General features: G+C 38.7%; 1 protein-coding gene across 1 annotated transcript; it reads right to left on the bottom strand.

Annotated features, from left to right (window-relative positions):
* Positions 1–730: 730 nt before the first annotated feature.
* Positions 731–21,308, bottom strand: LOC105443010 (NXPE family member 3). Its single transcript, XM_030990652.1, has 6 exons — positions 21,173–21,308; positions 19,951–20,181; positions 19,446–19,646; positions 6,015–6,190; positions 4,838–4,899; positions 731–2,893 (listed from the first exon to the last, which is right to left on the bottom strand). Exons 1-6 carry the CDS (start codon positions 21,287–21,289, stop codon positions 2,082–2,084), a joined length of 1,599 nt encoding a protein of 532 aa, XP_030846512.1. The 5' UTR covers positions 21,290–21,308; the 3' UTR covers positions 731–2,081.
* Between the last annotated feature and the right edge of the window lie 1,675 nt (positions 21,309–22,983).

The raw sequence follows: 22,983 nt of genomic DNA, 5'->3' as shown, positions 1-22,983 counted from the left end.
AATTATGATAGAATATTGAAATTGTCCTTGCTTTGCATATGGCTCCGTTTAGTCTCGATTGAGAACGCCCCTATCGGCAGAGCCCAGCAGCCTAACATGTACGTTAGCCTATGGACTTTTACCCAAAACAAAAATCGTAAAAAAATTCATTTTTTGTTTATACGAAAAGCACATCTACTCCGACGACGTTATCACTACTTCTTTCATTGGAACCCTCTCATATCCCATTGACTTTTGAAAGGTCACCCACCGTAATTTGATCAAAATAGGTCGCAAGCTCGTCATTGCCTATATAACACATGTACAACAAGTCGAACTTTGGACTCAATTTACCAAGCGATTGTAAGGTTATAAGTCAAGCACACGAAGGATAAGAAGCATGAATTATCATAGATCAGTTCTGATTTGTTTATTATGTCCATTTCATCCAACCCCCCACCGTAACTTTTCAATTTAGTATAGGCAAGCATTTTGCCGAGGTAAGCAAAACATGCATGCACACTATGGACTATTCGATTATTAACAGAGGGGTCTAATTGTGCACCACATCAAACTCCCCTACTTTCAGTCAAGTATTTCATTGTATTATGTAGTTTGGTAGTTTGGTAGGTTTATTTTACCAACTGTTTAATTATCAGATATCAATGATAGTTTAAAGATATGGAAAAGATTCTTGTATTTTATATTTAGCAAAGCAATCTCACATACAGAATTACTATCAAGTGTCGTCTGATCCGCCGATTGCCGTCTGCTATATACGCGAACTAGCTACGTTTGTGCTACAACCGGAGCAATATGATGTGTTGAAAGTCTTCAATAGCGCGCAATTTTCACATTCATTTTAATTTCATGATCATTCATCGCCGTTGACGGCCATCGAATTAATGTTGTTCCAAGTTTATTTGTTTGTTTTTCTTTAAAAAGAGAGAAATAAATAACAGCAGTTTCATCCACAGTAATTGACTTTCCTCCTTCCCTTAAACCTTTACCTTCTGCCAGTCAGGACCGACATAGAATTTCCACCATCGCAACAACAACAACAAAAAAAGATATATATTTGTATAGAATTTTAAAAATTATAATTATAATCGAACTATCTACACGTGTCTCCACGCGTAAACCACCGCAAAAAAAAATTGTTGCTGTTGCGTGTAAATGAAATAAAACTGCATGCAACAAAGGATTTGCGCCTATTCAATGAGCTCTGTGTATATATGATACAGATATGTAAAGCGTACGTTTACGTCCTCATAATACATTTTAAAAAACGCCGCCATTTTGCCGCACCTCTGAACGAGCCTTGATGGGAATGATTTTTCCCTATTGCGACAAGACATGGTGGCATAATTATGCTGAGTAGGCGCCCCTTTGGCTGGGCCAATAGAGTCAATCTTTAGTTTGCTTTTGTGGTGAAGCGGAAGATTGATTTTGATTCTGTTTGGATGCGCGTTTATAGACAAACGGAATATCATCAGTCATCAGAATTTAGATATATACAATTATCTACATCTAGTGGCATTTCTAATGAAATAATTTCGGAACCACCCTTTCACTTAGTTGTATGAAATATATTTGAAAGACAATATCTGTAATATTGCGTTTGAAACACTGTAAAAACTTCTTTTATTAACAAATACATCCATACCCATTATTAACCAACTTTTACAAGAATAGAAAAGTAACATTAAAGAAACTAGGAAAAAGAGATAAAATAAAAATTCAGGAGTAAAAAGTGACAGAAAGAGGGTTTTTTTTTAAATAAAAAAAAACGTTGTATTTTATTACCTATAGATGGCTAATTGTGAAATGGGCACGCGTGTGCGTTCAAAGTAATTTTTAAAAAAGATTCAAGTAGTTCCCTCCCACAAAAAATATGGTACGGAAATAAATAAATCAAATCAAATCAAATCAAATTTAATATTCAGACGATAAGATTTTGACCTTTGAACAGAGCGGTGTGCTCGTGACACAACTTTATCCTCTACTAGCTATGATTGTTTCAAGTCAAATATTTCAAGTCAAATAAAGTACAAAATGGTACAACACTCTTATTATACCTCAATATACACAAAATGACAATGTTATTCTTTAGGGCACATGTAAGACAGTAATGTACGCATTCCAGTAGATATAATCCCCTGGCCTGGATGAATGGCATCCACATTCGAAAATCCTACCACCATCGACCACTGGTCTATGAATCCAATTTTCTTATCGTAGCTCTTGAATATTTCCCGAAGCTTCATGTCCAGTTCTCGCGCGTACCAATCGCTTACCGTTACAGACGATCCCGCGCTCCCGTGCGAACGGGTATTCGCGCTTTTGATGACGACAAGCGTCTCGGGACTTCGGCGATGCAATCTTTCCACCGCGGCCTTTATCCTCCTCACTCGATGCTCATAGAAACTCATGTTTAAGGTGGTTAGATGCGCCCATATTGTAAACACGTAGACTGTATCCGGTGTCGCTTGTAGCTCATCAAGAGCTTCCTCAATGTACTTCACTTCGGATGCATCCGTCCAGTTATTCCGGATCGGGTATCCGTGATGGCGATAGTGAACCGTAAAGTTGTTTACTTTGTCTTCGGCGATAGAAGGGCCAACCTTCCAATTAGATTGTAAAGTAGGCGGATTCGGTTTAAGGGAACTCTTAAGACTCATCACGAGGTATTCGTAATACTGTCTCGTGGTGGAGTCACCGTGGAAATACAGGGTTTTATTGGTGAGGCATTCTAAGGAACTGCTAGGGATTACAAAGCTACGAAGACGGCAGTAATTGGAATACCAGTGTCCTTTGAAGAAGTAGCCCGCTGCCATGGGGTTAGAAAGACTTTGGGAACCTACGGTGCAAGGGGGTAACCTCTCGTTAGAGCAATGAGCTGGACTCGATATATCTGAAAGACAAAACAAAAATTATCACTATCTAATTTAAACATGATGGATTTCAAACGAATGAAGGAAAAGAACGTACAGTACTTTCTAATACCTATGTGATATATATAAGGCCATTAAAAAAATATACATGTTTAGCGTCCCCGCCCACTTCCTTTTGGGGGGCCGCCTCCCATTCATTGGTTGTTGTTTTTTTTTTAATTTTTTGATTTTTTTTTTTTTTTTTTTTTTGTTGATTTTTTTTTTTGTTGATTTTTCTGAAAATGTTTATTAAAAAGAAAAAAAACATGAAAACACTTCTAAAATGGATCTATTTCTGATTTTTTTTTAAAAAACTTGTCGGCGGCCATCTTGAATGGCCGACTGTTAGGGAAATGTACCGAGCGGCCATTTTGAGCGGCCATTTTGAAAGGAAAAAAAAAAGGGCCTCCTCCTTCCTATTTTACAAAAAAAAAACGGACGCTAAACATGTTTTTTTTTCTTCTTTGGTCTAAATATCATTGAAATGAATTCGTAGTCGAATGGTTTAATAAGCACTTGACTTGAAATGCAAAACTCGTTGGTTCGTTGATTAATCTACACTTGCCACTCCATACCCAGGAGATAAATGGGGACCTGATGGTAGGATGACGAAAGCCTTTGTGTTATTGCGAAATGTACTCGCGGTGACCATCATATGAATTTGCTACATGTGTTCTCCTGTTACCGCCCTGTTAACGTGTTTTCCAGATAACGAACGAAGCGAAAAGGGCAGTTTTTTCTTCTTTTTTTTTTTCTTTTCGCGTGGGTTTCTTCGCAGTGAGTATGGGTTGCATAAATTCTGAACCAACTATTCATTGATTCAAATGTTTCTGTTTTCCTATGTTTATCTGTATTAATATTCAGATTCATTCAGATTAAGTTTATGAATGCTAATTTATGTATGTTAGTTACGAATGAACGTCCTTCTGGTTACATTACGCGTTAATTCTTACCCTTTTCTGTGAATTGAACATGCATCCCAGTCCTTTAATGGTCGAGTGTACAGCAATATAATAATAAACTTTTTATATAGCGCTTATTACGATCACTAAGCGTTTCCAAGTTTGGAAATTATTACCCCGGCTTTAGCTGTGCTGCCATATACGGCGCTCTAGCATTTCAAAGAATTAATTCATGCCAGGTACCCATTAACATCACCTGGGTTGAGAGTGGCAAATGTAGATCAATGTCTTGGGGTCAAATTTGCCGAAGTTACAGAGACGACATTACATGTGGACCTTATCGGTTCACCTATATAGCTGAGACGATGAGCCGTGCTTAATTAATGCAAAGTCATTGTGAATAAGCGTACTTCACATAAGATGATGTCATCAAGTCGATAGCAAGTTTTTAGGTCGTCAACTTCTGATTGTCAAAGCTTTAGATTTTGAGTTTTCAGAGAGCTGATACTCTTCTAACAGACACTAAAATATGGCATATAATTGAAATTAGTGTAATCTATGGCTTATAAGCTCTCTGTTGATATATAATTCATCCATTTTTTTCTTTCTTTTTTTTTCAATTCGGATATGGTCTTTACGGATAAATATGATCACATAGGCGATGAAAGGTTGATGACGGATTAACTCTGTTTCATGAACTAGTTGTGTTAAATACATCTGTAATAATCAAACTTAGGGTGTATACTGCAGTATAAATATTTTCTTTAGAGAGAATGACATTTTAAGAACTTTTCTCCTTTAGGGCAATCGGGAAAATCCCTTGAAAAGTACGACATGGAGTTGCCAATTAGCGTTTTATCTATGATGACTTTAATTATTTAGTTTCTAGAATCGTATCTGATTCTCTTCAAACCTTTATAATTGATCTGCTTCTTTGTTTTCTTTCTTTCTTTGTTTACAGTAAACGAAATTTCAAGGTGAACTTCCCTTCAAACAATGATCTGACTTATTGTTTACACTCACTTTTTTCTGGCTCAGTCACTGTTACAAAGTTGACTCCTCGCACTGGTATCGGTTGCTTTTGCCTGTGGAAATATAGAAATATATAACGTGGAAATACACTTAAATTGGCACCAATAAGTACAAATTACCTGAGTGCTGAATCAAACATGTTAAAGGGGCACGTTCCCGCCAGTGTAGTTATCGCTGCTCTAGTCATCGCCATCTTGGTTCAAAAGATCGAAGTACGCGCGTCCTGGCCTGCCTTCGCCAAGCCAGCTGATCGCTGCCGATTGTGACGTCATGAAAGTGGGCGGAAACAGCAGCCGAATCTTAGAGCCGAACTGCGATTGGTATTACTCCGGCACATGTATACGGTAATCGGCATTGTGCGGGCATTCTGAACATGCCTTCTGCGTAAGAGCCGTATTCTGTTGGTGTCAATAGGCAGCTAGCACCGTCCGCCAGCGGGTACGTATTTTGAACGCCCTCTGGAATACGGGGAACATGCCCCTTTAACATATTCTTGCCTCGAGAGTACAGTGGCTGGTATATAATTAATCATATTAAATGACAACACCACAATTCTTTAAAACTACCCAGGACAAAAAAGTGAGTTATTGAGTAATCCAATGTAATGGATTGCGCGATGACATTTAAAGCCCCACTGTCCTACTTGTAGCTACTTGCTCCCTCTATATAGTGAACTTCCCAATCGGTGCCTGTTGGTCCCCCATTATCCTCTTTTTCTTATGTTAGTTGAGAGCTGAGTTAATGAGATTGTCACCTGTCAGTGACCTCGCTGTGTGGTCTAATCCCTTCTGGCCCAGTAGTATTGACGGTCTTTAAAAACTCTATATCCCTCCACTGCCGTCAGTCAAATATGAATTCTCTTAGCTTTTGTCCTAGCCCAGTGATCGCTCTAAATGACCGCTTTTTTATATGTGATAGTTTGATTATTGTAGGTATTACCCATGGCAAGCAAATGAATTTAAACAAAAAATCGTCAAGGGCATCCGGAGGTAAAAAATCTCCAAAACTGTTCAGGGAGGTGGATGGTCTATACAAATACACCCCCACCCAAACTTTTACCTTGAAAAGAGGGGTATATTTGTAACAGCCATTCTCTCTCCCTTCCCCCCCCCCCCGAAAAAAAAAAGCAGGGAACTTCCCCTATCCTCCTGGATACGCCCACGCTTACCTTTGAAATAAACTCTCTTCATCCTTTGTCAGCATGGCAGATCGGTAAAGAGCCGCTGAGTATATCCTGTTGACACAAGTCCAAGCAAAGTCTGAACAAGTCAAATTGGTCTTGGTTGGCGCTGTGCAGAACCACGGCTCTGCTATCGCGTGTCTCGTTAAATCACATATGGTTGCCTGTTTGAGGGGAAGGAGGGGAGAGGAAAGAAGAGAGAAGGAGAGAATGGGAGAGAGTATGTTATGCTTACTGTTTTACCCGGAGATGGATTCCGTTTTGATCTAGTTAATGAAGAACAAGTTTTAAATGTTATTAAGAATTTAAAAGATAAGAAGGCCTGTAGTCCAGATAATGTACTAGCTGAATTTTGGGAAATTATAATGACTTACGTCCTCAAGCCTTTAACATATATCATAAATTTGTCTTTTGAGCAAGGTGTTGTCCTTCTACAATGGAAAATGTCTCGTGTTACTCCAGTTTTTAAATCGGGAAAAAAAGTCTGATATGAACAATTATAGATCAATATCAATTCTTCCGGCGATAGCTAAAATTGTTGAAAAATTTGTATTTGATCAACTTTACGGTTATATGGATCGGAACGGAATTATAAGTTGCAATCAGTCAGGTTTTCGCCCGAAACACTCTACAATGACATCTCTATTGAACGTCACGGAAGACTGGCTTGATAGTTTAGATAAAGGTAATCTTGCAGGCGTGGTGACCCTTGACTTAAAAAAGGTCTTTGATACAGTAGACCAGGCGCGCAGGAAGCAGTTTTTGGACTGGGGGGGGGGGGGGGGGCAAACATTCTAGGGGCAGTGACGAAATGAGAAAAAAAGTTCGGAAGGGGGGGCAGACGAAAACTCTGCATCACCACCAGTCTTACATGTTACATGCAGGTCCCGCGGAACGTTTTTCAAAGTGGAGTATTATCGATCAGGTAGAGCGTAAATTTGCGTGGGGTCCAGGGCATGAGCCTCGGCAGGGGGTCAAGGGGCTGAGCCCCCGGAAGCTCAGGGGTTTTAGGTATTTAATTACGATTAGATGAGCATCCAGGGGCCCTCTGTAAGGCAATCGACGTGTTCCAAGAGGGGTAGAGCCCCCATAAGCTCAGAGGTTTTAATATTTAACTACGGTCAGATGAGCATTCAGGAGCCGTCTTAGCAGCGCCCAAAATACACAGGGGCGATGGGCGATTCGCCCCCGTGAGCTCCATAATCGCCCCCGTCAGGTTGCCCACGGTGGCGATTGCAAAATAAAAAATCGCCCCCCCCCCCGGAATTATAAAAAAAAATGATCTTTTCTTATATAACTTTAACACAATATTGAGTATCAATTTTCAAACCTTAAACCAATGAAAAGGAACTTAGATGGCGCTTTCCCTCCCATCTCTATGAGTGTTACCGATACAAACAACGGAAGCTCGCAGTGCACAGCTAATGCGGCCGTCATACTGCGCCGGTAGCGCATATTTTTTTTTACACAACTGTTTAGCCATTTTCGCGAAAAAGTTCCAAGAAGTGCTCTGGTGAAAGAGTCTAAGTCGTCAGCGCACTATATGTGCAAGGGTCCAAGCACGTACACCCAGGGAAGGGAAACTGATAGAAAGGGAAAAACATTAAGGATAGTGGAGAGGATATGGAGAAGGAAAAACAAGGAAATAAGGAAAGAGAAGAGGATGAGCCAAAGAAAGAACGTAGAAATACATAATTGAAGAGCTAAGAGGATCATAGACTAAGGAAAAACAGGGACTAATACATAAAGAAGGATAAAGGAAATCTATCAGATTTAAACATAGATGACGAAAGAGAAAAGGATAGATTGGAGGAGAACAAAGAAATACATGACAAAAGAGAAGAGGGTAGATTGAAGGAGAACACAGAAATACATAAAGAAAGAGAAGAGAGGATAGATTTAACCCGAAACAAATTAACGAGTAGTGTTACACAGTGTACATAGAAGAAGAGTATACACTGTGTAACACTTGTGTGTGTGTATTTGGTTTTTACAGACGTGTATCAATCAGATATGAATATTTACGTCTGGGGACCGACCTTTAAACCTCACCATCCGAAAGACGTGACTCAGTTTCTAACCTGCGTCCTCGGCTGAATCAGTTTGTAACTTCCACTGTTAGCTGGATTACAGGCGCACAACGCCTTTAGGGTAATGCTAGACTCTGTCTCTAGTCGTTTGCACAGTATATTTGACTGAAGTGGCTAAACAGTTGTGTAAAAAAAATATGTACGTACCGGTGTGCACGCTGACGCCCAATATCTGCTGGAGCTGGAGACGATCACGCAAGGACTGAAACATGGAGAAGTTTTTCGTTGAGAAAAGTGTGAATCCTCTGAAATCTGGTTGTTCTAAAAGACCAGCAAATAATGTAACTCGACCAATAAATCAATATTGAGAAGAAGATCAGCAAAGATGTTGCAGGGGTGGATGTAGGCGGTTTAGGGGGTTTAATCCCCCGATCCCCCTTGGGCTGCCAAGTGAAAATGTGATGTGCATAGAAAAGTGCTATCATGTGTCCAGACCTACACAGTAGTAGTAGATTTCAGTAGATAACAGGAAAACATCACTAACAGGGGATCAAAATAGCACCAAAAAAATCGCCTCGCCGCTTCGCGGCTCGTGGACGATGCTCCACATCGTATTTGGTTTACGAAGCTTTGACGTTTCATTAAATCATTAGAGAAAGAAGGCGATTCGTTGCCCGTTCTCGACTCATAAACTTCGTCTGAATTCAGTTTCCCCCTTCGAGCGCGATATGCAGAAGCTTTGACGTTCTATTGAATTATTAGAGAAATAAGACATTTCGTTATACCGTTCTCGAAAATAATACTCGTCTGAATTCATTTTAACCCCCCCCCCTCCCCGTCCGCGCGAAGCGCGGAAGCTTTGACGTTTCATTAAATCATTAGAGATAGAAGACGATTCGTTGTACCGTTCTCGACTCTTAATCCTTGTCTGAAGCCAGCCCACTCCCCCTCTTGCACGAAGCGCGGAAGCTTTGACGTTTTATTAAAGTATTAGAGAAGAAGACGATTCGTTGTACCATTCTCGATTCTTAATTCTTGTCTGAATTCGGTTCCACCACCCCCCCCCCCCGCTCCCGCGCGAAGCGCGAAAGCTTTGGGGTTTCATTAAAATTATTTAAGAAAGAAGACGATTCGCTGTACCGTTCTCGACTCGGCTCAAGGGTTTTAGGCACTAAATTACGGTCAGCTGAGTATCAAGGGGCCCGACTTAGGGCCCTCGGTTGGGTCCAGGGCCAGAGCCCCGGAAGCTCAGGGATTTTAGGCGTTTAATTACGGTTAATACCTTATTTTGTTGTGACACTGGCAGTTAACTATTTTTTCTTACTTACTCTCTTTCTTTCCATTTCTCTTTATATACTATTTCAAAAAAAGTGGAGGGGGGGGGGGGGACCTCAAGGCTCCCGATCCCCGCCGCCCCGCGGGCCCTAACGTGTAGGCCCCTAGGCATCTCAAGAAGCATATTTCTTGCCTGGCTGTAAATTTAGGAATGTGTCATTTTACAACAAACGCATAAAAAAGTATAAATTACTAAAAAATCTCGGAAAATAATGTCATTTCAGCATTATGTGTAAACCACTGTTATGAAATTAGAAATAAACCACGTTTAAATGTTATGTCCCCCGAGCCCCCTCCCTAATTAGTACGCCAGTGCCCCCCCCCCCCCCTGATTTACACTTTGTTGGCAACTGATCTCCCCTACGTTTTTTCTTTCTCTTTTTTTTTTCTTTCCCTTTCTCTCCTCTTTCCCTTTCCTTTCCCTTCCTTCTCTCTCTCTTTTAGGTTTTCTATCTCCCCTTCTTTTCACCCTTTTTTTTTCTTCTTCCTCTCTTTTGGTCCCTTTTAGCTCTCCTTTTTTCATTTTCCTTCCTTCTTTCTTTTTTTTTTAGCGGGGGCGGGGGGAGGCAAGGGCCTTTTGCCCCACCCCCATCCCGATACGCAACTTGTTGGCGGGAAAATTGCAACTAATATCCCCCTTCTTTTATTTACTTCTTTCTCAATTTTCCTTCCCTTTATTTCCTCTTTAGTGACTGGTCCCTCAGAAACTAGTGCGAAGCCAGTCACAGAGAATTCATGATTTCAACTGATGCCTGTCAGGGCATTGTAAATTTGATTTTTCTTCAAATTTCATTTAAAAAATCTTTTCATATTGAGAAATATGGTGCATCGGTGTATGTGCTATGGTTGGAGCGTTGGATGCGTTGAACAGCGTTGGTGTATTATGAGGATTTATCATATTCATATTTTGAATATTTTCAGCGAATTGAATAATATTGAAAAGGATGCAATTCATAGTTGTACTCGTTAATTCTCACTTAACATATTCTCTCTCTCTCTCTCTTCCTGTCTTGCATAAAGAAAATATGAAAATAATATTTTGCCTTGATTAAGAAAAATTGAAATGTTATCAGTATTAAACAGGGAGAAGGAAAGGGGAGGAAATTAATCAAAACAAACATTGAAGAATCCAATTCAGTGTTCTTTCGTGATTCATAAGAATGAAAGTACATTAAAAGGTGAAATAATAAATTGAAGAGCGATGATAAATCAATTCTTTGACGTTGATTGATTGAATAAAAAATAATGAAACAATATGGTCTGAAGGTCATATATCTTCGAATATTAGAAAGTTTCATCCACCATCGTGTTGTTGAACACTATTTGCAATTTAATTTTAATGCGGTGACTTGTCGGTTACGAGCAGAAGGTCATTTCAGGCTTCTATATTCTATAATACTATCAACAGATATCTGGATAGAGACACCTCGTCACATCAAGCTACGAGAAAGTATATCATCATCTCACAGAATTCTACTCGAACACCGCATCGAAATTCTTTTCACCATTTTTTTTTTCTTCTTCCTCTTTTTTGGTCCCTTTTAGCTCTCCTTTTTTCCTTTTCCTTCCTTCTCTCTCTTTTTTTTTAGCGGGGGCGGGGGGAGGCAAAGGCCTTTTGCCCCACCCCCATCCCGATACGCAACTTGTTGGCGGGAAAATTGCAACTAATATCCCCCTTCTTTTATTTACTTCTTTCTCAATTTTCCTTCCCTTTATTTCCTCTTTAGTGACTGGTCCCTCAGAAACTAGCGCGAAGCCAGTCACAGAGAATTCATGATTTCAATTGATGCCTGTCAGTGCATTGTAAATTTGATTTTTCTTCAAATTTCATTTAAAAAATCTTTTCATATTGAGAAATATGGTGCATTGGCGTATGTGCTATGGTTGGAGCGTTGGATGCGTTGAACAGCGTTGGTGTATTATGAGGATTTATCATATTCATATTTTGAATATTTTCAGCGAATTGAATAATATTGAAAAGGATGCAATTCATAGTTGTACTCGATAATTCTCACTTAACATATTCTCTCTCTCTCTCTCTTCCTGTCTTGCATAAAGAAAATATGAAAATAATATTTTGCCTTGATTAAGAAAAATTGAAATGTTATCAGTATTAAACAGGGAGAAGGAAAGGGGAGGAAATTAATCAAAACAAACATTGAAGAATCCAATTCAGTGTTTTTTCGTGATTCATAAGAATGAAAGTACATTAAAAGGTGAAATAATAAATTGAAGAGAGATGACAAATCAATTCTTTGACGTTGATTGATTGAATAAAAAATAATGAAACAATATGGTCTGAAGGTCATATATCTTCGAATATTAGAAAGTTTCATCCACCATCGTGTTGTTGAACACTACTTGCAATTTAATTTTAATGCGGTGACTTGTCGGTTACGAGCAGAAGGTCATTTCAGGCTTCTATATTCTATAATACTATCAACAGATATCTGGATAGAGACACCTCGTCACATCAAGCTACGAGAAAGTATATCATCATCTCACAGAATTCTACTCGAACACCGCATCGAAATTCTTTTCACCTTTTTTTGTTTCTTCTTCCTCTTTTTTGGTCCCTTTTAGCTCTCCTTTTTTCCTTTTCCTTCCTTCTCTCTCTTTTTTTTTAGCGGGGGCGGGGGGAGGCAAAGGCCTTTTGCCCCACCCCCATCCCGATACGCAACTTGTTGGCGGGAAAATTGCAACTAATATCCCCCTTCTTTTATTTACTTCTTTCTCAATTTTCCTTCCCTTTATTTCCTCTTTAGTGACTGGTCCCTCAGAAACTAGCGCGAAGCCAGTCACAGAGAATTCATGATTTCAATTGATGCCTGTCAGTGCATTGTAAATTTGATTTTTCTTCAAATTTCATTTAAAAAATCTTTTCATATTGAGAAATATGGTGCATCGGCGTATGTGCTATGGTTGGAGCGTTGGATGCGTTGAACAGCGTTGGTGTATTATGAGGATTTATCATATTCATATTTTGAATATTTTCAGCGAATTGAATAATATTGAAAAGGATGCAATTCATAGTTGTACTCGATAATTCTCACTTAACATATTCTCTCTCTCTCTCTCTCTTCCTGTCTTGCATAAAGAAAATATGAAAATAATATTTTGCCTTGATTAAGAAAAATTGAAATTTTATCAGTATTAAACAGGGAGAAGGAAAGGGGAGGAAATTAATCAAAACAAACATTGAAGAATCCAATTCAGTGTTTTTTCGTGATTCATAAGAATGAAAGTACATTAAAAGGTGAAATAATAAATTGAAGAGAGATGACAAATCAATTCTTTGACGTTGATTGATTGAATAAAAAATAATGAAACAATATGGTCTGAAGGTCATATATCTTCGAATATTAGAAAGTTTCATCCACCATCGTGTTGTTGAACACTATTTGCAATTTAATTTTAATGCGGTGACTTGTCGGTTACGAGCAGAAGGTCATTTCAGGCTTCTATATTCTATAATACTATCAACAGATATCTGGATAGAGACATCTCGTCACATCAAGCTACGAGAAAGTATATCATCATCTCACAGAATTCTACTCGAACACCGCATCGAAATTCTTTTCACCCTTTTTTTTTTCTTCTTCCTTTTTTTTGGTCCCTTTTAGCTCTCCTTTTTTCCTTTTCCTTCCTTCTCTCTCTCTTTTTTTAGCGGGGGCGGGGGGAGGCAACAGCCTGGGAGGCAAGGCCCTTTCGCACCCCCCCCCCGATCTCCTTCTCCCCCCTTTTCTTTTTTTCTTCCTCTTCTTTCTTTCCCTTTCTCTGCTCTTTCCCTTTCCCTTCTTTTCCTTCTCTCTCTCTCTCTCTCTCTCTCTCCCTCTCTCTCTCTCTTTTTTGCGGAAGGGGGGAGGGGGGCAAGGCCCGCTCACCCCCGCTGGATCTGCGCCTGCATCTACATTATATCTACTAACGTTAGACGCTAATAATGGATCTAGAAGATTGATTGACCTGGTCTCAGTGACGGGTAAACTTTTTTTTCTCAATTACTAGGTCTATAACCATGAAAACCGTCTAATTTTACTTTAGATTTTCAAACAGTAACAGTTGCGACCTAAATTAGGCCTAAGGCCAAGGGCTGTACTCTACATCTTAATAACAAGTTTAACGTTAACGTTAGACTTAACTTAAACTGTTGTTTCTCTGTGATACAAGTGGGATGGGAATATTTTTTTTCAACAGCAAAAAAAAAAAAATCTTTCCCCCTTTTTTTTCCTTCTTTTTTTCCCTTCTTCCCCCCCCCTTTTTTCCCCCTGGATCCGCCACTGATCACGGGGAAAAAAGTATACAGCTATGTAACAAGTAAATTCCTAAGAGGGAAAATGCCGACTTAAATAAATGATAATGATAAAATACCAAGGAATTTAGGAGTTTCATGGGTACCAATTCAATGGAAATTTGTATTAAAATAAGAGCCCCCGTCAGCACTAAAAGAGCCCCCGTGAGAAGGCTCACGGGTCTCTTTTTGGGGGTGAAGAGCCCCCGTGGACAAAAAATTAATTTGAGTCCTGCGTCTTAGGGCCCTTGATGTGGTCCAGGGGGCAGAGCCCCCGGAAGCTCAGGGGTTTTAAGCATTTAATTTTTAAGCATTTTAAGCATTTAATTACGGTCAGATGAGCATTTTTTTATACTTTATTTGTGACATTAGCAGGTCACTTATCTTATTTTTTTCTCCGTCTTTCTTTTATTTCTTCTCGTTAACATACTTTTTCAAAAAGGAGGGGGGGGGGGGGCTCGAGCCCAGCCACTTTGCAGAGAATGACACAAAGGCTTCTATAAATTAGCGTATTTCGCCTGACTGTAATTTCGGAATTTCTTATTTTCAAACAAACGCATAAAAAGGTAAGACTTACAAAAAAAATGGAAAAAAAATGCCGGAAAATTATGTCACAACATCAAAATTTGTAAATCACTTGTTTCGAATAAGAAATACATAACCCCCCCCCCTTCCCTCCATCAGTACGCCAGCGTTCAGAGGCTCATGTCTTCTCACCCCTATAACAAAAAACTTTCCCATTCTCGCACAATATGTCCACGATATGCGTGTATTGCTATTATATTATAGAGACCTCCATTGATAAATACCGTATAGGTGACATGCGCAATGTTTATGAAATTTAATTCCTGTGAACTTTCCTTTTCTTTGAATGGAATTGTATGATTGATTTAATTCAGGTTTTTATTATTGTTACGTTCTTTTGGATTAAAAATACAAACCATGTGTACTCCATTACTGTTTTTTTTTTTTTTTTGAGGGGGGGGGGCGTTTTTTTTTTTTTGGGGGGGGGGGGCAAAAATGCGTTTTGCCCCCCCCCCCCCACTTCCGGCGCCTATGCAGTAGAACACTCAATTCTTTTAAATAAGCTTAGGCTTATTGGCTTGAATGTAATGTCATTACAGAGGTTTAGTAGCTACTTAGCCAATCGCATGCAATACATTTGTGTAAATGGGGTTCATTCCAATTTACAAAAGATGCAATGTGGAATACCGCAGAGGTCAAATATTGGCCCATTGTTATTTATCCTATTTATTATTCTGAAAACATGTAAAATATCTTTATATGCTGATGATATGTGTCTATATTACGCTAGTGCAAATCATCAAACTCTTACCGAATCATTAAATGCACACTTATTACTTATTGATATTTGGTTAAAAAGGAACATACTTGCTTTAAATGTGCCAAAATGTGAATTACCTTTTATTGAAACGAAGAAACGGCTAAAAAATATTGTAGTACCAGATGTTTACATACAAAATGTTCCTCTCAAACGTGTAACCCACCGTAAGTATCTTGGAATAGTTATTGATGAACATTTGGATTGGGGTAAACATATTTAATATTTAAGAAAGAAGGTATTAACAGATATAAATTTGTTGAAAAGACTTAGACCATATGTTACACAGCAAACTGCACTTATATTTTATAAATCAGTAATTCAATGTATATAAGTTTGATTACTGTAGTGCAATTTGGGGGAATGCCGGAAAAGGACGTTTAGACAGTTTGCAAAAGCTAGAGAATAAGACACTCCGGGTGGTACTTCAAGTTGAATGGAGGTTCCCAAGCCGAGATTTATTTCTTTGTCTGAAAACAGACAATCTATTAAAACGGAGAGATGAACATGTTCTATGTATTTTGTATAAAATAGTGCATGAAATGATATATTGTGGGTTTTAGAAAGTACTTTATTATTAAAGAATATCATTATGGCTTGAGAAATGCTTATAAAACCTTAGAACTGCCAAAACCCCATATGAATTTTAAAAAGGAGCTTATGTTATAGAGGCATTAAATCTTCGAATCAGCTACCTATGAACGTACAAAATATGTCTTTCTCTGTATTTAAATCAAGGGTAATATGAATATTAATTTTATATTTTGTTCGCTTAAATATCTATTTATATAACTATAACATCTAAAATAAACGCTGTCTGGAAAGAATAACAGCCGACGGGGGGGGGGGGGGGGGGGGGGGCTTGGTAGTAGTATCTTGGTTTGTAAATTTTCATTTTTCTTTGTATAATTATGTTTTTTGCTTTTGCTTTTGTTTTTTTAATATTCCATATGCTATGATATGTGTTATCTTATAATTGTACATGTAATTTTTATATTGCGCACGGACCAACAGAAGAACAGCCTTTGGCTGAAGTTGGTGCCGTGCAAAAATAAAATCAACTGAACTGAAACTGAACTGAGTGAGAGAGAGAAGGGGTAGGAAAAGAGGGGAGAGAGGGGAAGGACAGAGACTTGCCGTAACCATGAAAACGATCATAATCACAAACCCTGCAATTAGTGTAGAATCAAATGTGTGACGTTACTTGCGCCCCCCCCCCCCCCACCCCCTATATTTTCCTTTATGAGTTATATAATTATTGCAAATATGTTTTTATACAACTTCTCACTCCTGTATGTAATATATATTCCGTCATAATTGACTAGTTTCAAGTTTATGAAATGTGTTGTACAGAGCAAATTGAAAAGGAGCTCTTATGATAAGTCACAGTTTTGCCAATTTGTCTTTAACTAATGACAACTTCAAATCTTCATGACCTTCCTATTTCTAATCGGATTTTGCTCGAACTTTCACTAATAGGTTTCACTCATTTTTATGGAACTTAACAAAAGGGTGGACTTCCCTTTTAAAAGGTGGAGTTTTATCACAGAGCGAAGGTAAACTCTGAAAACAATTGAATAAACAGCAGGTGCTGTGGTCTAGTGGTACATTAACTCGCACCAATAGGCGCCGGAAGAAGGGGGGAAGGGAAGGCGCGCCCCCCCCCAACCAACAAAATGAGAGGGAAACGCATTCTCGCCCCCCCCCCCCCCCCCTCCACAAGAAAAGCAGTAAAAGAGTACAGATTGTTTGTATTTTTTAACCAAAAAGAACATAACAAATAATAAAAACTGAATTGAACCACATATCAATTGATTGACTTCAGAAAAAAGGAAAGTTAACAGGAATTAAATTTTCTATACATTCAGCATGCCCCTAAATTTATCAATGGAGGTTTTTATAATAGCGATGCGCGTATATCGTGGAAATATTGGGAGAGGATGGGAAAGCGTGTTTGTTTTTATTATAGGGGTGAGAAGAAATTAGCCCCTGAACACTGGCGTACTAATAGGGGGTTCTAATTCGATACCAGTGATTTACAAATGTTCCTCAAATGACATGATTTTCCGGTATTTTTTTCATTTTTTTGGGGTAAATCATACCTTTTCACCCATCGAGGGCCCTAAGGCGGGCCCCTCGATGCTCATCTGACTGTAACTACATATGTAGTGAATTTATGCTCCATTATAGTGTCAACGAACTTTATGTAATGTTTTGATATTGCCTTGTTGTGCCGACAACTTTTGAGAAATTTACGCTGATAATTTATGCAGTTTTCCTGCGACGTCGTATGTTTCACATTCTTGACACATTTTGGCACCTGCCTTCACATTTCTCGTCGCCATGGTTTGTTTTCGTAATGTGACCAATCACAGCTTCCGCTGGTCACGTTTTCGCCACGGAGCTGGGGTTTTTCGTTAGTTAGCCTGCATGATCTCGTAAGATCATCACGTATTGGATTGACTCACTTTTATAGCGATCTTCGCGATTTTTCATCCAGCAGCTACGGCGACATAGTGTAGCGTTTTCCGTTGGATTTTCACTAGTACACGCCTGTGATTTCTTCACGACAACTGTTAGTAGCGAACTGCTTGTTTTCCCTTCGCGACTCGACATTTCGTGACTTCAATTCTGACACTTATTTCACTTGGAATACGCGGTTTATTTACAACGCGCCAGTGGTTATTTTCGTGTACTTTCTTCCTGGGCTAGCATATTTTGATTTACGCTTGTGCTAGCCCGAGGTGTTTATATTTACGTTACTTCATTTTCGCCACAACTTTAGAAGAACGCGATCCGCTTCTCGTACTTTAGCCGAGGCCTCCGGTTATTAGATAGCGTTTATATTACCAACTCTTGCCACAACTAGACTTCACTTCTTCAGTCTTCAGTCTAGTATTTTGTATATAGTCGTCGGGGACAATTACTACGAACACTCCCTCTGTTCCCCAACATTTAGGAGTGTCAATTTCTACAATTCTTCTTCAACGTGTTACACTCGACATTGTATTTTGATCAACACACATCGCGATCGCCATTGTCATCTTCATACTACATATATAGGATCACTCTCAAGTTTCTACACAACAAAAGACAGTGGTGAGTAAAAGTCTAGCTCGTACTCATTATAGACCTAGTCAGCATAGAATTTTTACACATACCTAAAACCCCTGAGCTTCCGGGGGCAAAGCCCTTGGACACCACGCCAATTTACGCTCCACTCGCTTCGCTCGCTACGCTCTACCTGTTCGTTACTACTCCACTTTTAAAAATGTCCCGTGGGGCCTGCATGTAAGAGTGGTGGTGATGCAGATTTTTCTTCTGCCCCCCCCCCCAAAAAAAAAAAACCGTCTCTGCTCATTACGCCACTGCCCCAGGAAGGTGAGCCAGCGTGGCCGGTGAAAAAAAAATATATTTAAGGTAGCAGCGAAAATTATGCTAAATCGCCAAATTTTGTGCCCAACCCCCAGACATCGAATTTGTAAGGAAATATTTGGCGCCGACTCAGCAAGCCGCTGAATAAGCGGGAGTGGGGGAGGGGGGGGGGGGGGGGGTAGTAAGAAGCAATTTTTTAGGAAATATTTCGCGCCGACTGCGCCAGCCGCTGAATAAACGAGGGGGGGGGGGTAGTAAGAAGCATTTAAGGGAGAAATATGTTGGAAAATGTATGCAAATTGTGCTAAAATGCTCAAATTATGCCAGAATTTTGCTAAAAACCGCCAAATTATGCCAGGCATAATGCCAGATACTAAAAGGGACAAAATTATGCCTGAAAGCATAATTATGCCAGATCTGGCAACTTGAGGTGAGCCCCCTGGAATGTTGCCCCCCCCCCCCCCTAATCCGAAACTGCTTCCGGCGCGCCTGCTCGCACCTCATTCCTAGGATGAAGGGTTGACATCCCAGCCCGGCATTTGACAAGACATTAATCCGCATTTGCAACTCTCCACCAAGATGTAAATGGGAACCTAGCATTCGCTGGAGTAATAATTGCTGGGCCCTCAGAAAGACCAGTATTGATGCTGATGAAGCTTCCTTTGGTTAAAATTGAATATTATGCTCCTTCTTCTTCTTTTTCTCCTTCTTCGTTTTATTCATCTTCTTCTACTTCTCACCATCATCATCATTATCATCACCACCATCATCATCATCATCATCATAATCACCATCATCATCATCACCATTTTCACCATCATCATCATCACCATCATCATCATCATCATCATCATTTTCATCTTCAACAGTGGTGGTGGTGGAAGTAGTAGTAGTAGTAGTAGTAGTAGGAGTAGTAGGAGTAGTATTAGTAGTATTAGTATTAGTAGTGGTGGTGCTGGTAGTAGTAGTAGTAGTAGTAGTAGTAATAGTAGTAGTAGTAGAAATACATTTAGTACAAACAAAAGAAGGGTAAATTATTTCCTACTTACATTGGGTACGGGAGTAATTATGTTGCACACGGTGTCTTCTACAACAGATTTATTTCCAATCGTCCCGGTGAATCGTCCATTGTAGCCATATCTCGTTGGGCAAGTATCCCGTGCTCGTCTCAATACATTCACGGCCTCGGCTGGATGGACGAGAATTGCACGAACAAAGGTTTTCCCGACCCATCGTAATGTGAACGATGCCTAAATGTGGTGTCAGATGAGAGATAAAAGATGGCATATATCGTAATACATATTTGTACAGAAGAAATACGATCGCATAAACTTTCGAAAAATTATTCCAAGGCAATTCCAATGACCTTACACGTCACCAATTAAAATGTGCTAATGTTAGTCCCTATTGGCGCTGAACATAATCTGTTCTTGATTTGTCTCGGATATAGAATAATTGAAAGTACACCTGATTTGATTTCGATATGAGGAGATAGCGCGACAAGATTATTATAAGAAGAAGGGGGGGGGGGGAGCCATCATTTTTTTTACGAACCTTGTACTTGCCATCTCCAAGATAAGCAACTTCTCCATCGGCAGATGCACCGGCTTTAAGGTCATTATTGTAGATCCTGACCCGGATATAATCTCCTCCGTTTACTTTTAATTGATTCTTACTGTCTCTGGCCTCGATGATGACATCCAGACGATCACATATTTGGTATTTCCTTGAGGCATCGATGATGTAAAACGTAGAACTCTTATCGCTCGTAACACCAGCGGTTTCCTTAAAGAAATAAATGAAAATAAAAGTATTTATTATGATAAACAATAATTGTAATATCAATAATGATAATGATAAGAATAATAATGATAATAACTATATCAAAAAATGATAATAATCATTATTACCTAGGGTTGGTCAATTCTGCTGGCCCTGCAATCATCATTACCCTAGCAATCGCTAGGTAGCTATTCAAACCTGAGTGCTATTTTTGGAAACGATCAAACAATTTTCCTAAAGAGTACTGCGTATAATGTTTTTGCAATTCAAATTAAATAATGACAGGGCCCATTTACAACACATTTGATGCATGAGACGGATAAAGGCGTAATCTTTAAATTTTGTCCATTTTGGGCCACTTTTCGAAGCCTTTCTTTCGCCCTTAGGGCTACCTATTTCCTATTTCCACTATCACAGAAGCTACAGACTTCTTACAAATTGCTCTGGATAGTCCGAGAGAAGCTCTTTCGTTTGACACGTAGTAACATAGGCGTCATTGCACGCAAAACGCTTTGACACGATTGCATTTCTGGTTCTTAGAATTATTATTACTATTCTTCAATCTTATCCTTATTTTTATAGTTATCTTTTGTAATACGTCATATGCCCAGGTTTTACTACTGTACTTCATCAAAGATGTCTACCCAAAACTCTTAATTCGCTGCTAAAATATTATCAAGAGAAAAAAGGAAACATTGGAATAAATATTTGTTAAATAAAGTAATATCTAAAGAAGATCAAAATAAAGAATAAGGCGGAATATGAAATAGAAAAAAAAACATAAAGTAGAATATAGAACATAATTATTAAAGATAAAGTTGAGTTCTGGTCATGCGATTGCATTGTGAAAGAAACGGTTGGGAATCGATCAGAAAAAGTTGATCATGTAGCATAAGTCTTGGTGTGCACTGCAAGGTTTTGGAATAATCAAAATGAGGAGACATTGTCAATACATGTGTTTATCAAAATGACATGAAAATATTGGTTTACTCACGGGTCTCGAAATATTGAGGTGTGGGGTTGTTTGTTGGACGGTAGAAGCGTAATGTCCTCTAGTACTAGTAGATCCAAAGACCTGTTGGAATATGATAACAGATATTAATTCTAACATTGAGAACTGGTCAAGCTTTACAAATGTGTCTCATTTATTAATTATAATTGTGATTAAGTTATGATAAAATATCAATAATTATTGGTTTCGTTTTTTCTAGGACGCACTGTTTATAATATATAGTTCGCTGATAACACCATTTTCGGCGGCTTGAATCAATAAGCCAGTTCGTAATTGCATAGTGCGCATGTGCCAAAATCTGGAACGAACTTTTCCAAATGTCACATGAACATATTAAGAGAGTTGAGAGAGCAAGCGCGTAACCAGGTGGGGGTTCTTGGGGTGTGCTATGTTAATAATTATTATTATAACTATTATTATTGTTGGTGGTTTTTGTGTTCTTGTAATTATCAAGATTATTATCGTTAATATTATTATTAAAGTCATTATTATTTGTATTGTTTTCATTATGATGAAAATGAACGTGATGATTACGGTAATGATTAAAATTAGTAGTATTATTATAATTATTACTATATCATTAGTATCATCAGTATCATCAGCATAATCATCAATGGCGGTAGTGTGGTATAGTACATGTGAAAGTAGGCCTAGTAGTATAGTGGTATCATTCTGATCCGTATTATCCTGATTATCTCTTGCAATACGTCTAGAGAATATAATCATGACAATTGACAATTTGTCATGAATCATTGTCCTGAAGCTTACCATTATATGCATCTGGCTCGAATTTTGCTTGGGTATTTGGTACTGGATGATTAACATGGTGAAACGAACTTGTGTCTTATTCATTCTAGTCTTATTTATTTGCATTATGTTTTAGTCATTCTACAGAGTGAGTCCGAAAAAATGTCTCACTTTTTAAAAGTTGTATTGTTTGAAGTATGAATAATGGTTTCATGATATGTCTTGAGTATTCCTCCCAGTACATTTAGGTACCATTTTCATTTGAATCTCTGCATGCATGACTGAACATCACACAATATTTATACAAGAGTGCCAGATCTCTTTTGCGCCAAGTTGCTGGGTGAGGAATAAAATATTGTTTTGAACAAAGACAGCCAGACAAACAAAAAAACACACACAGACGTGTGCGTGCGTGCGTGTATGTGTGTATGTGGCTGGCTTTGTTCAATCCACTGTTTTATTCCTCAGTATCTTTGCGCAAGTGAGATCTGGCAGTCTTGTATGATTGTCTGATGTTCAGTCATGCATGCAGAGATTCAAATGAGAATATACTGGGATGATAGCTCTATCAAGACATACCATGAAACACATGATTAAATATTCATACTTCAAACAATACAACTTTTAAAAAGTGGGACATTTTTTCTGACTCACTCTGTAGTTCAAATGTTTTCTGACTGTTTTCAAGACAATATCTTTTTAGTCGATCATCGTTGTATGTAGCTTGATATATCATGGTAATTTGGAGGGAAAGGCAATCCAATCAACGATTTCTGAATTGTTGCGACAATCGTTCGCCTTTGCTGCGCTCTAATACTGCTATGTCTATGCAAACATGCAGTATCACTTTTCCAGGACTCATGATAAATTCGTGTAACAGTTGATTTCTCGTTGGTTGATTCTTTTGTTTGGATTATTTGGCGGGGAGAGAATGAGGTGAACGGTTTCACGCTTAAAGATGAAGACCAGTTCTGGTCATGCGATTGCATTGTGAAAGAAACGTTGTGGAATCGATCAGAAAAGTTTGATCATCTAGCATAAGTATT

This window comes from Strongylocentrotus purpuratus, unplaced genomic scaffold, assembly GCF_000002235.5.
Source record: "Strongylocentrotus purpuratus isolate Spur 01 unplaced genomic scaffold, Spur_5.0 spur5_scaffold_19, whole genome shotgun sequence".
Lineage (NCBI taxonomy): Eukaryota > Metazoa > Echinodermata > Echinoidea > Camarodonta > Strongylocentrotidae > Strongylocentrotus > Strongylocentrotus purpuratus.
This window is presented reverse-complemented; position numbering and strand designations above follow the sequence as displayed.

Bases quoted from the DNA above. Each gene is read 5' to 3' on its own strand.
- LOC105443010 (XM_030990652.1), bottom strand. From the start codon at position 21,289: ATGTTAGAATTAATATCTGTTATCATATTCCAACAGGTCTTTGGATCT. The intron at 6,191-19,445 runs GTAAGTAGGAAA...CCCCTCAAACAG, and splicing joins TAATTACTCCCGTACCCAAT to GCAACCATATGTGATTTAAC. The intron at 4,900-6,014 runs GTAAGCGTGGGC...ATATTTCCACAG, and splicing joins GAAGAGAGTTTATTTCAAAG to GCAAAAGCAACCGATACCAG.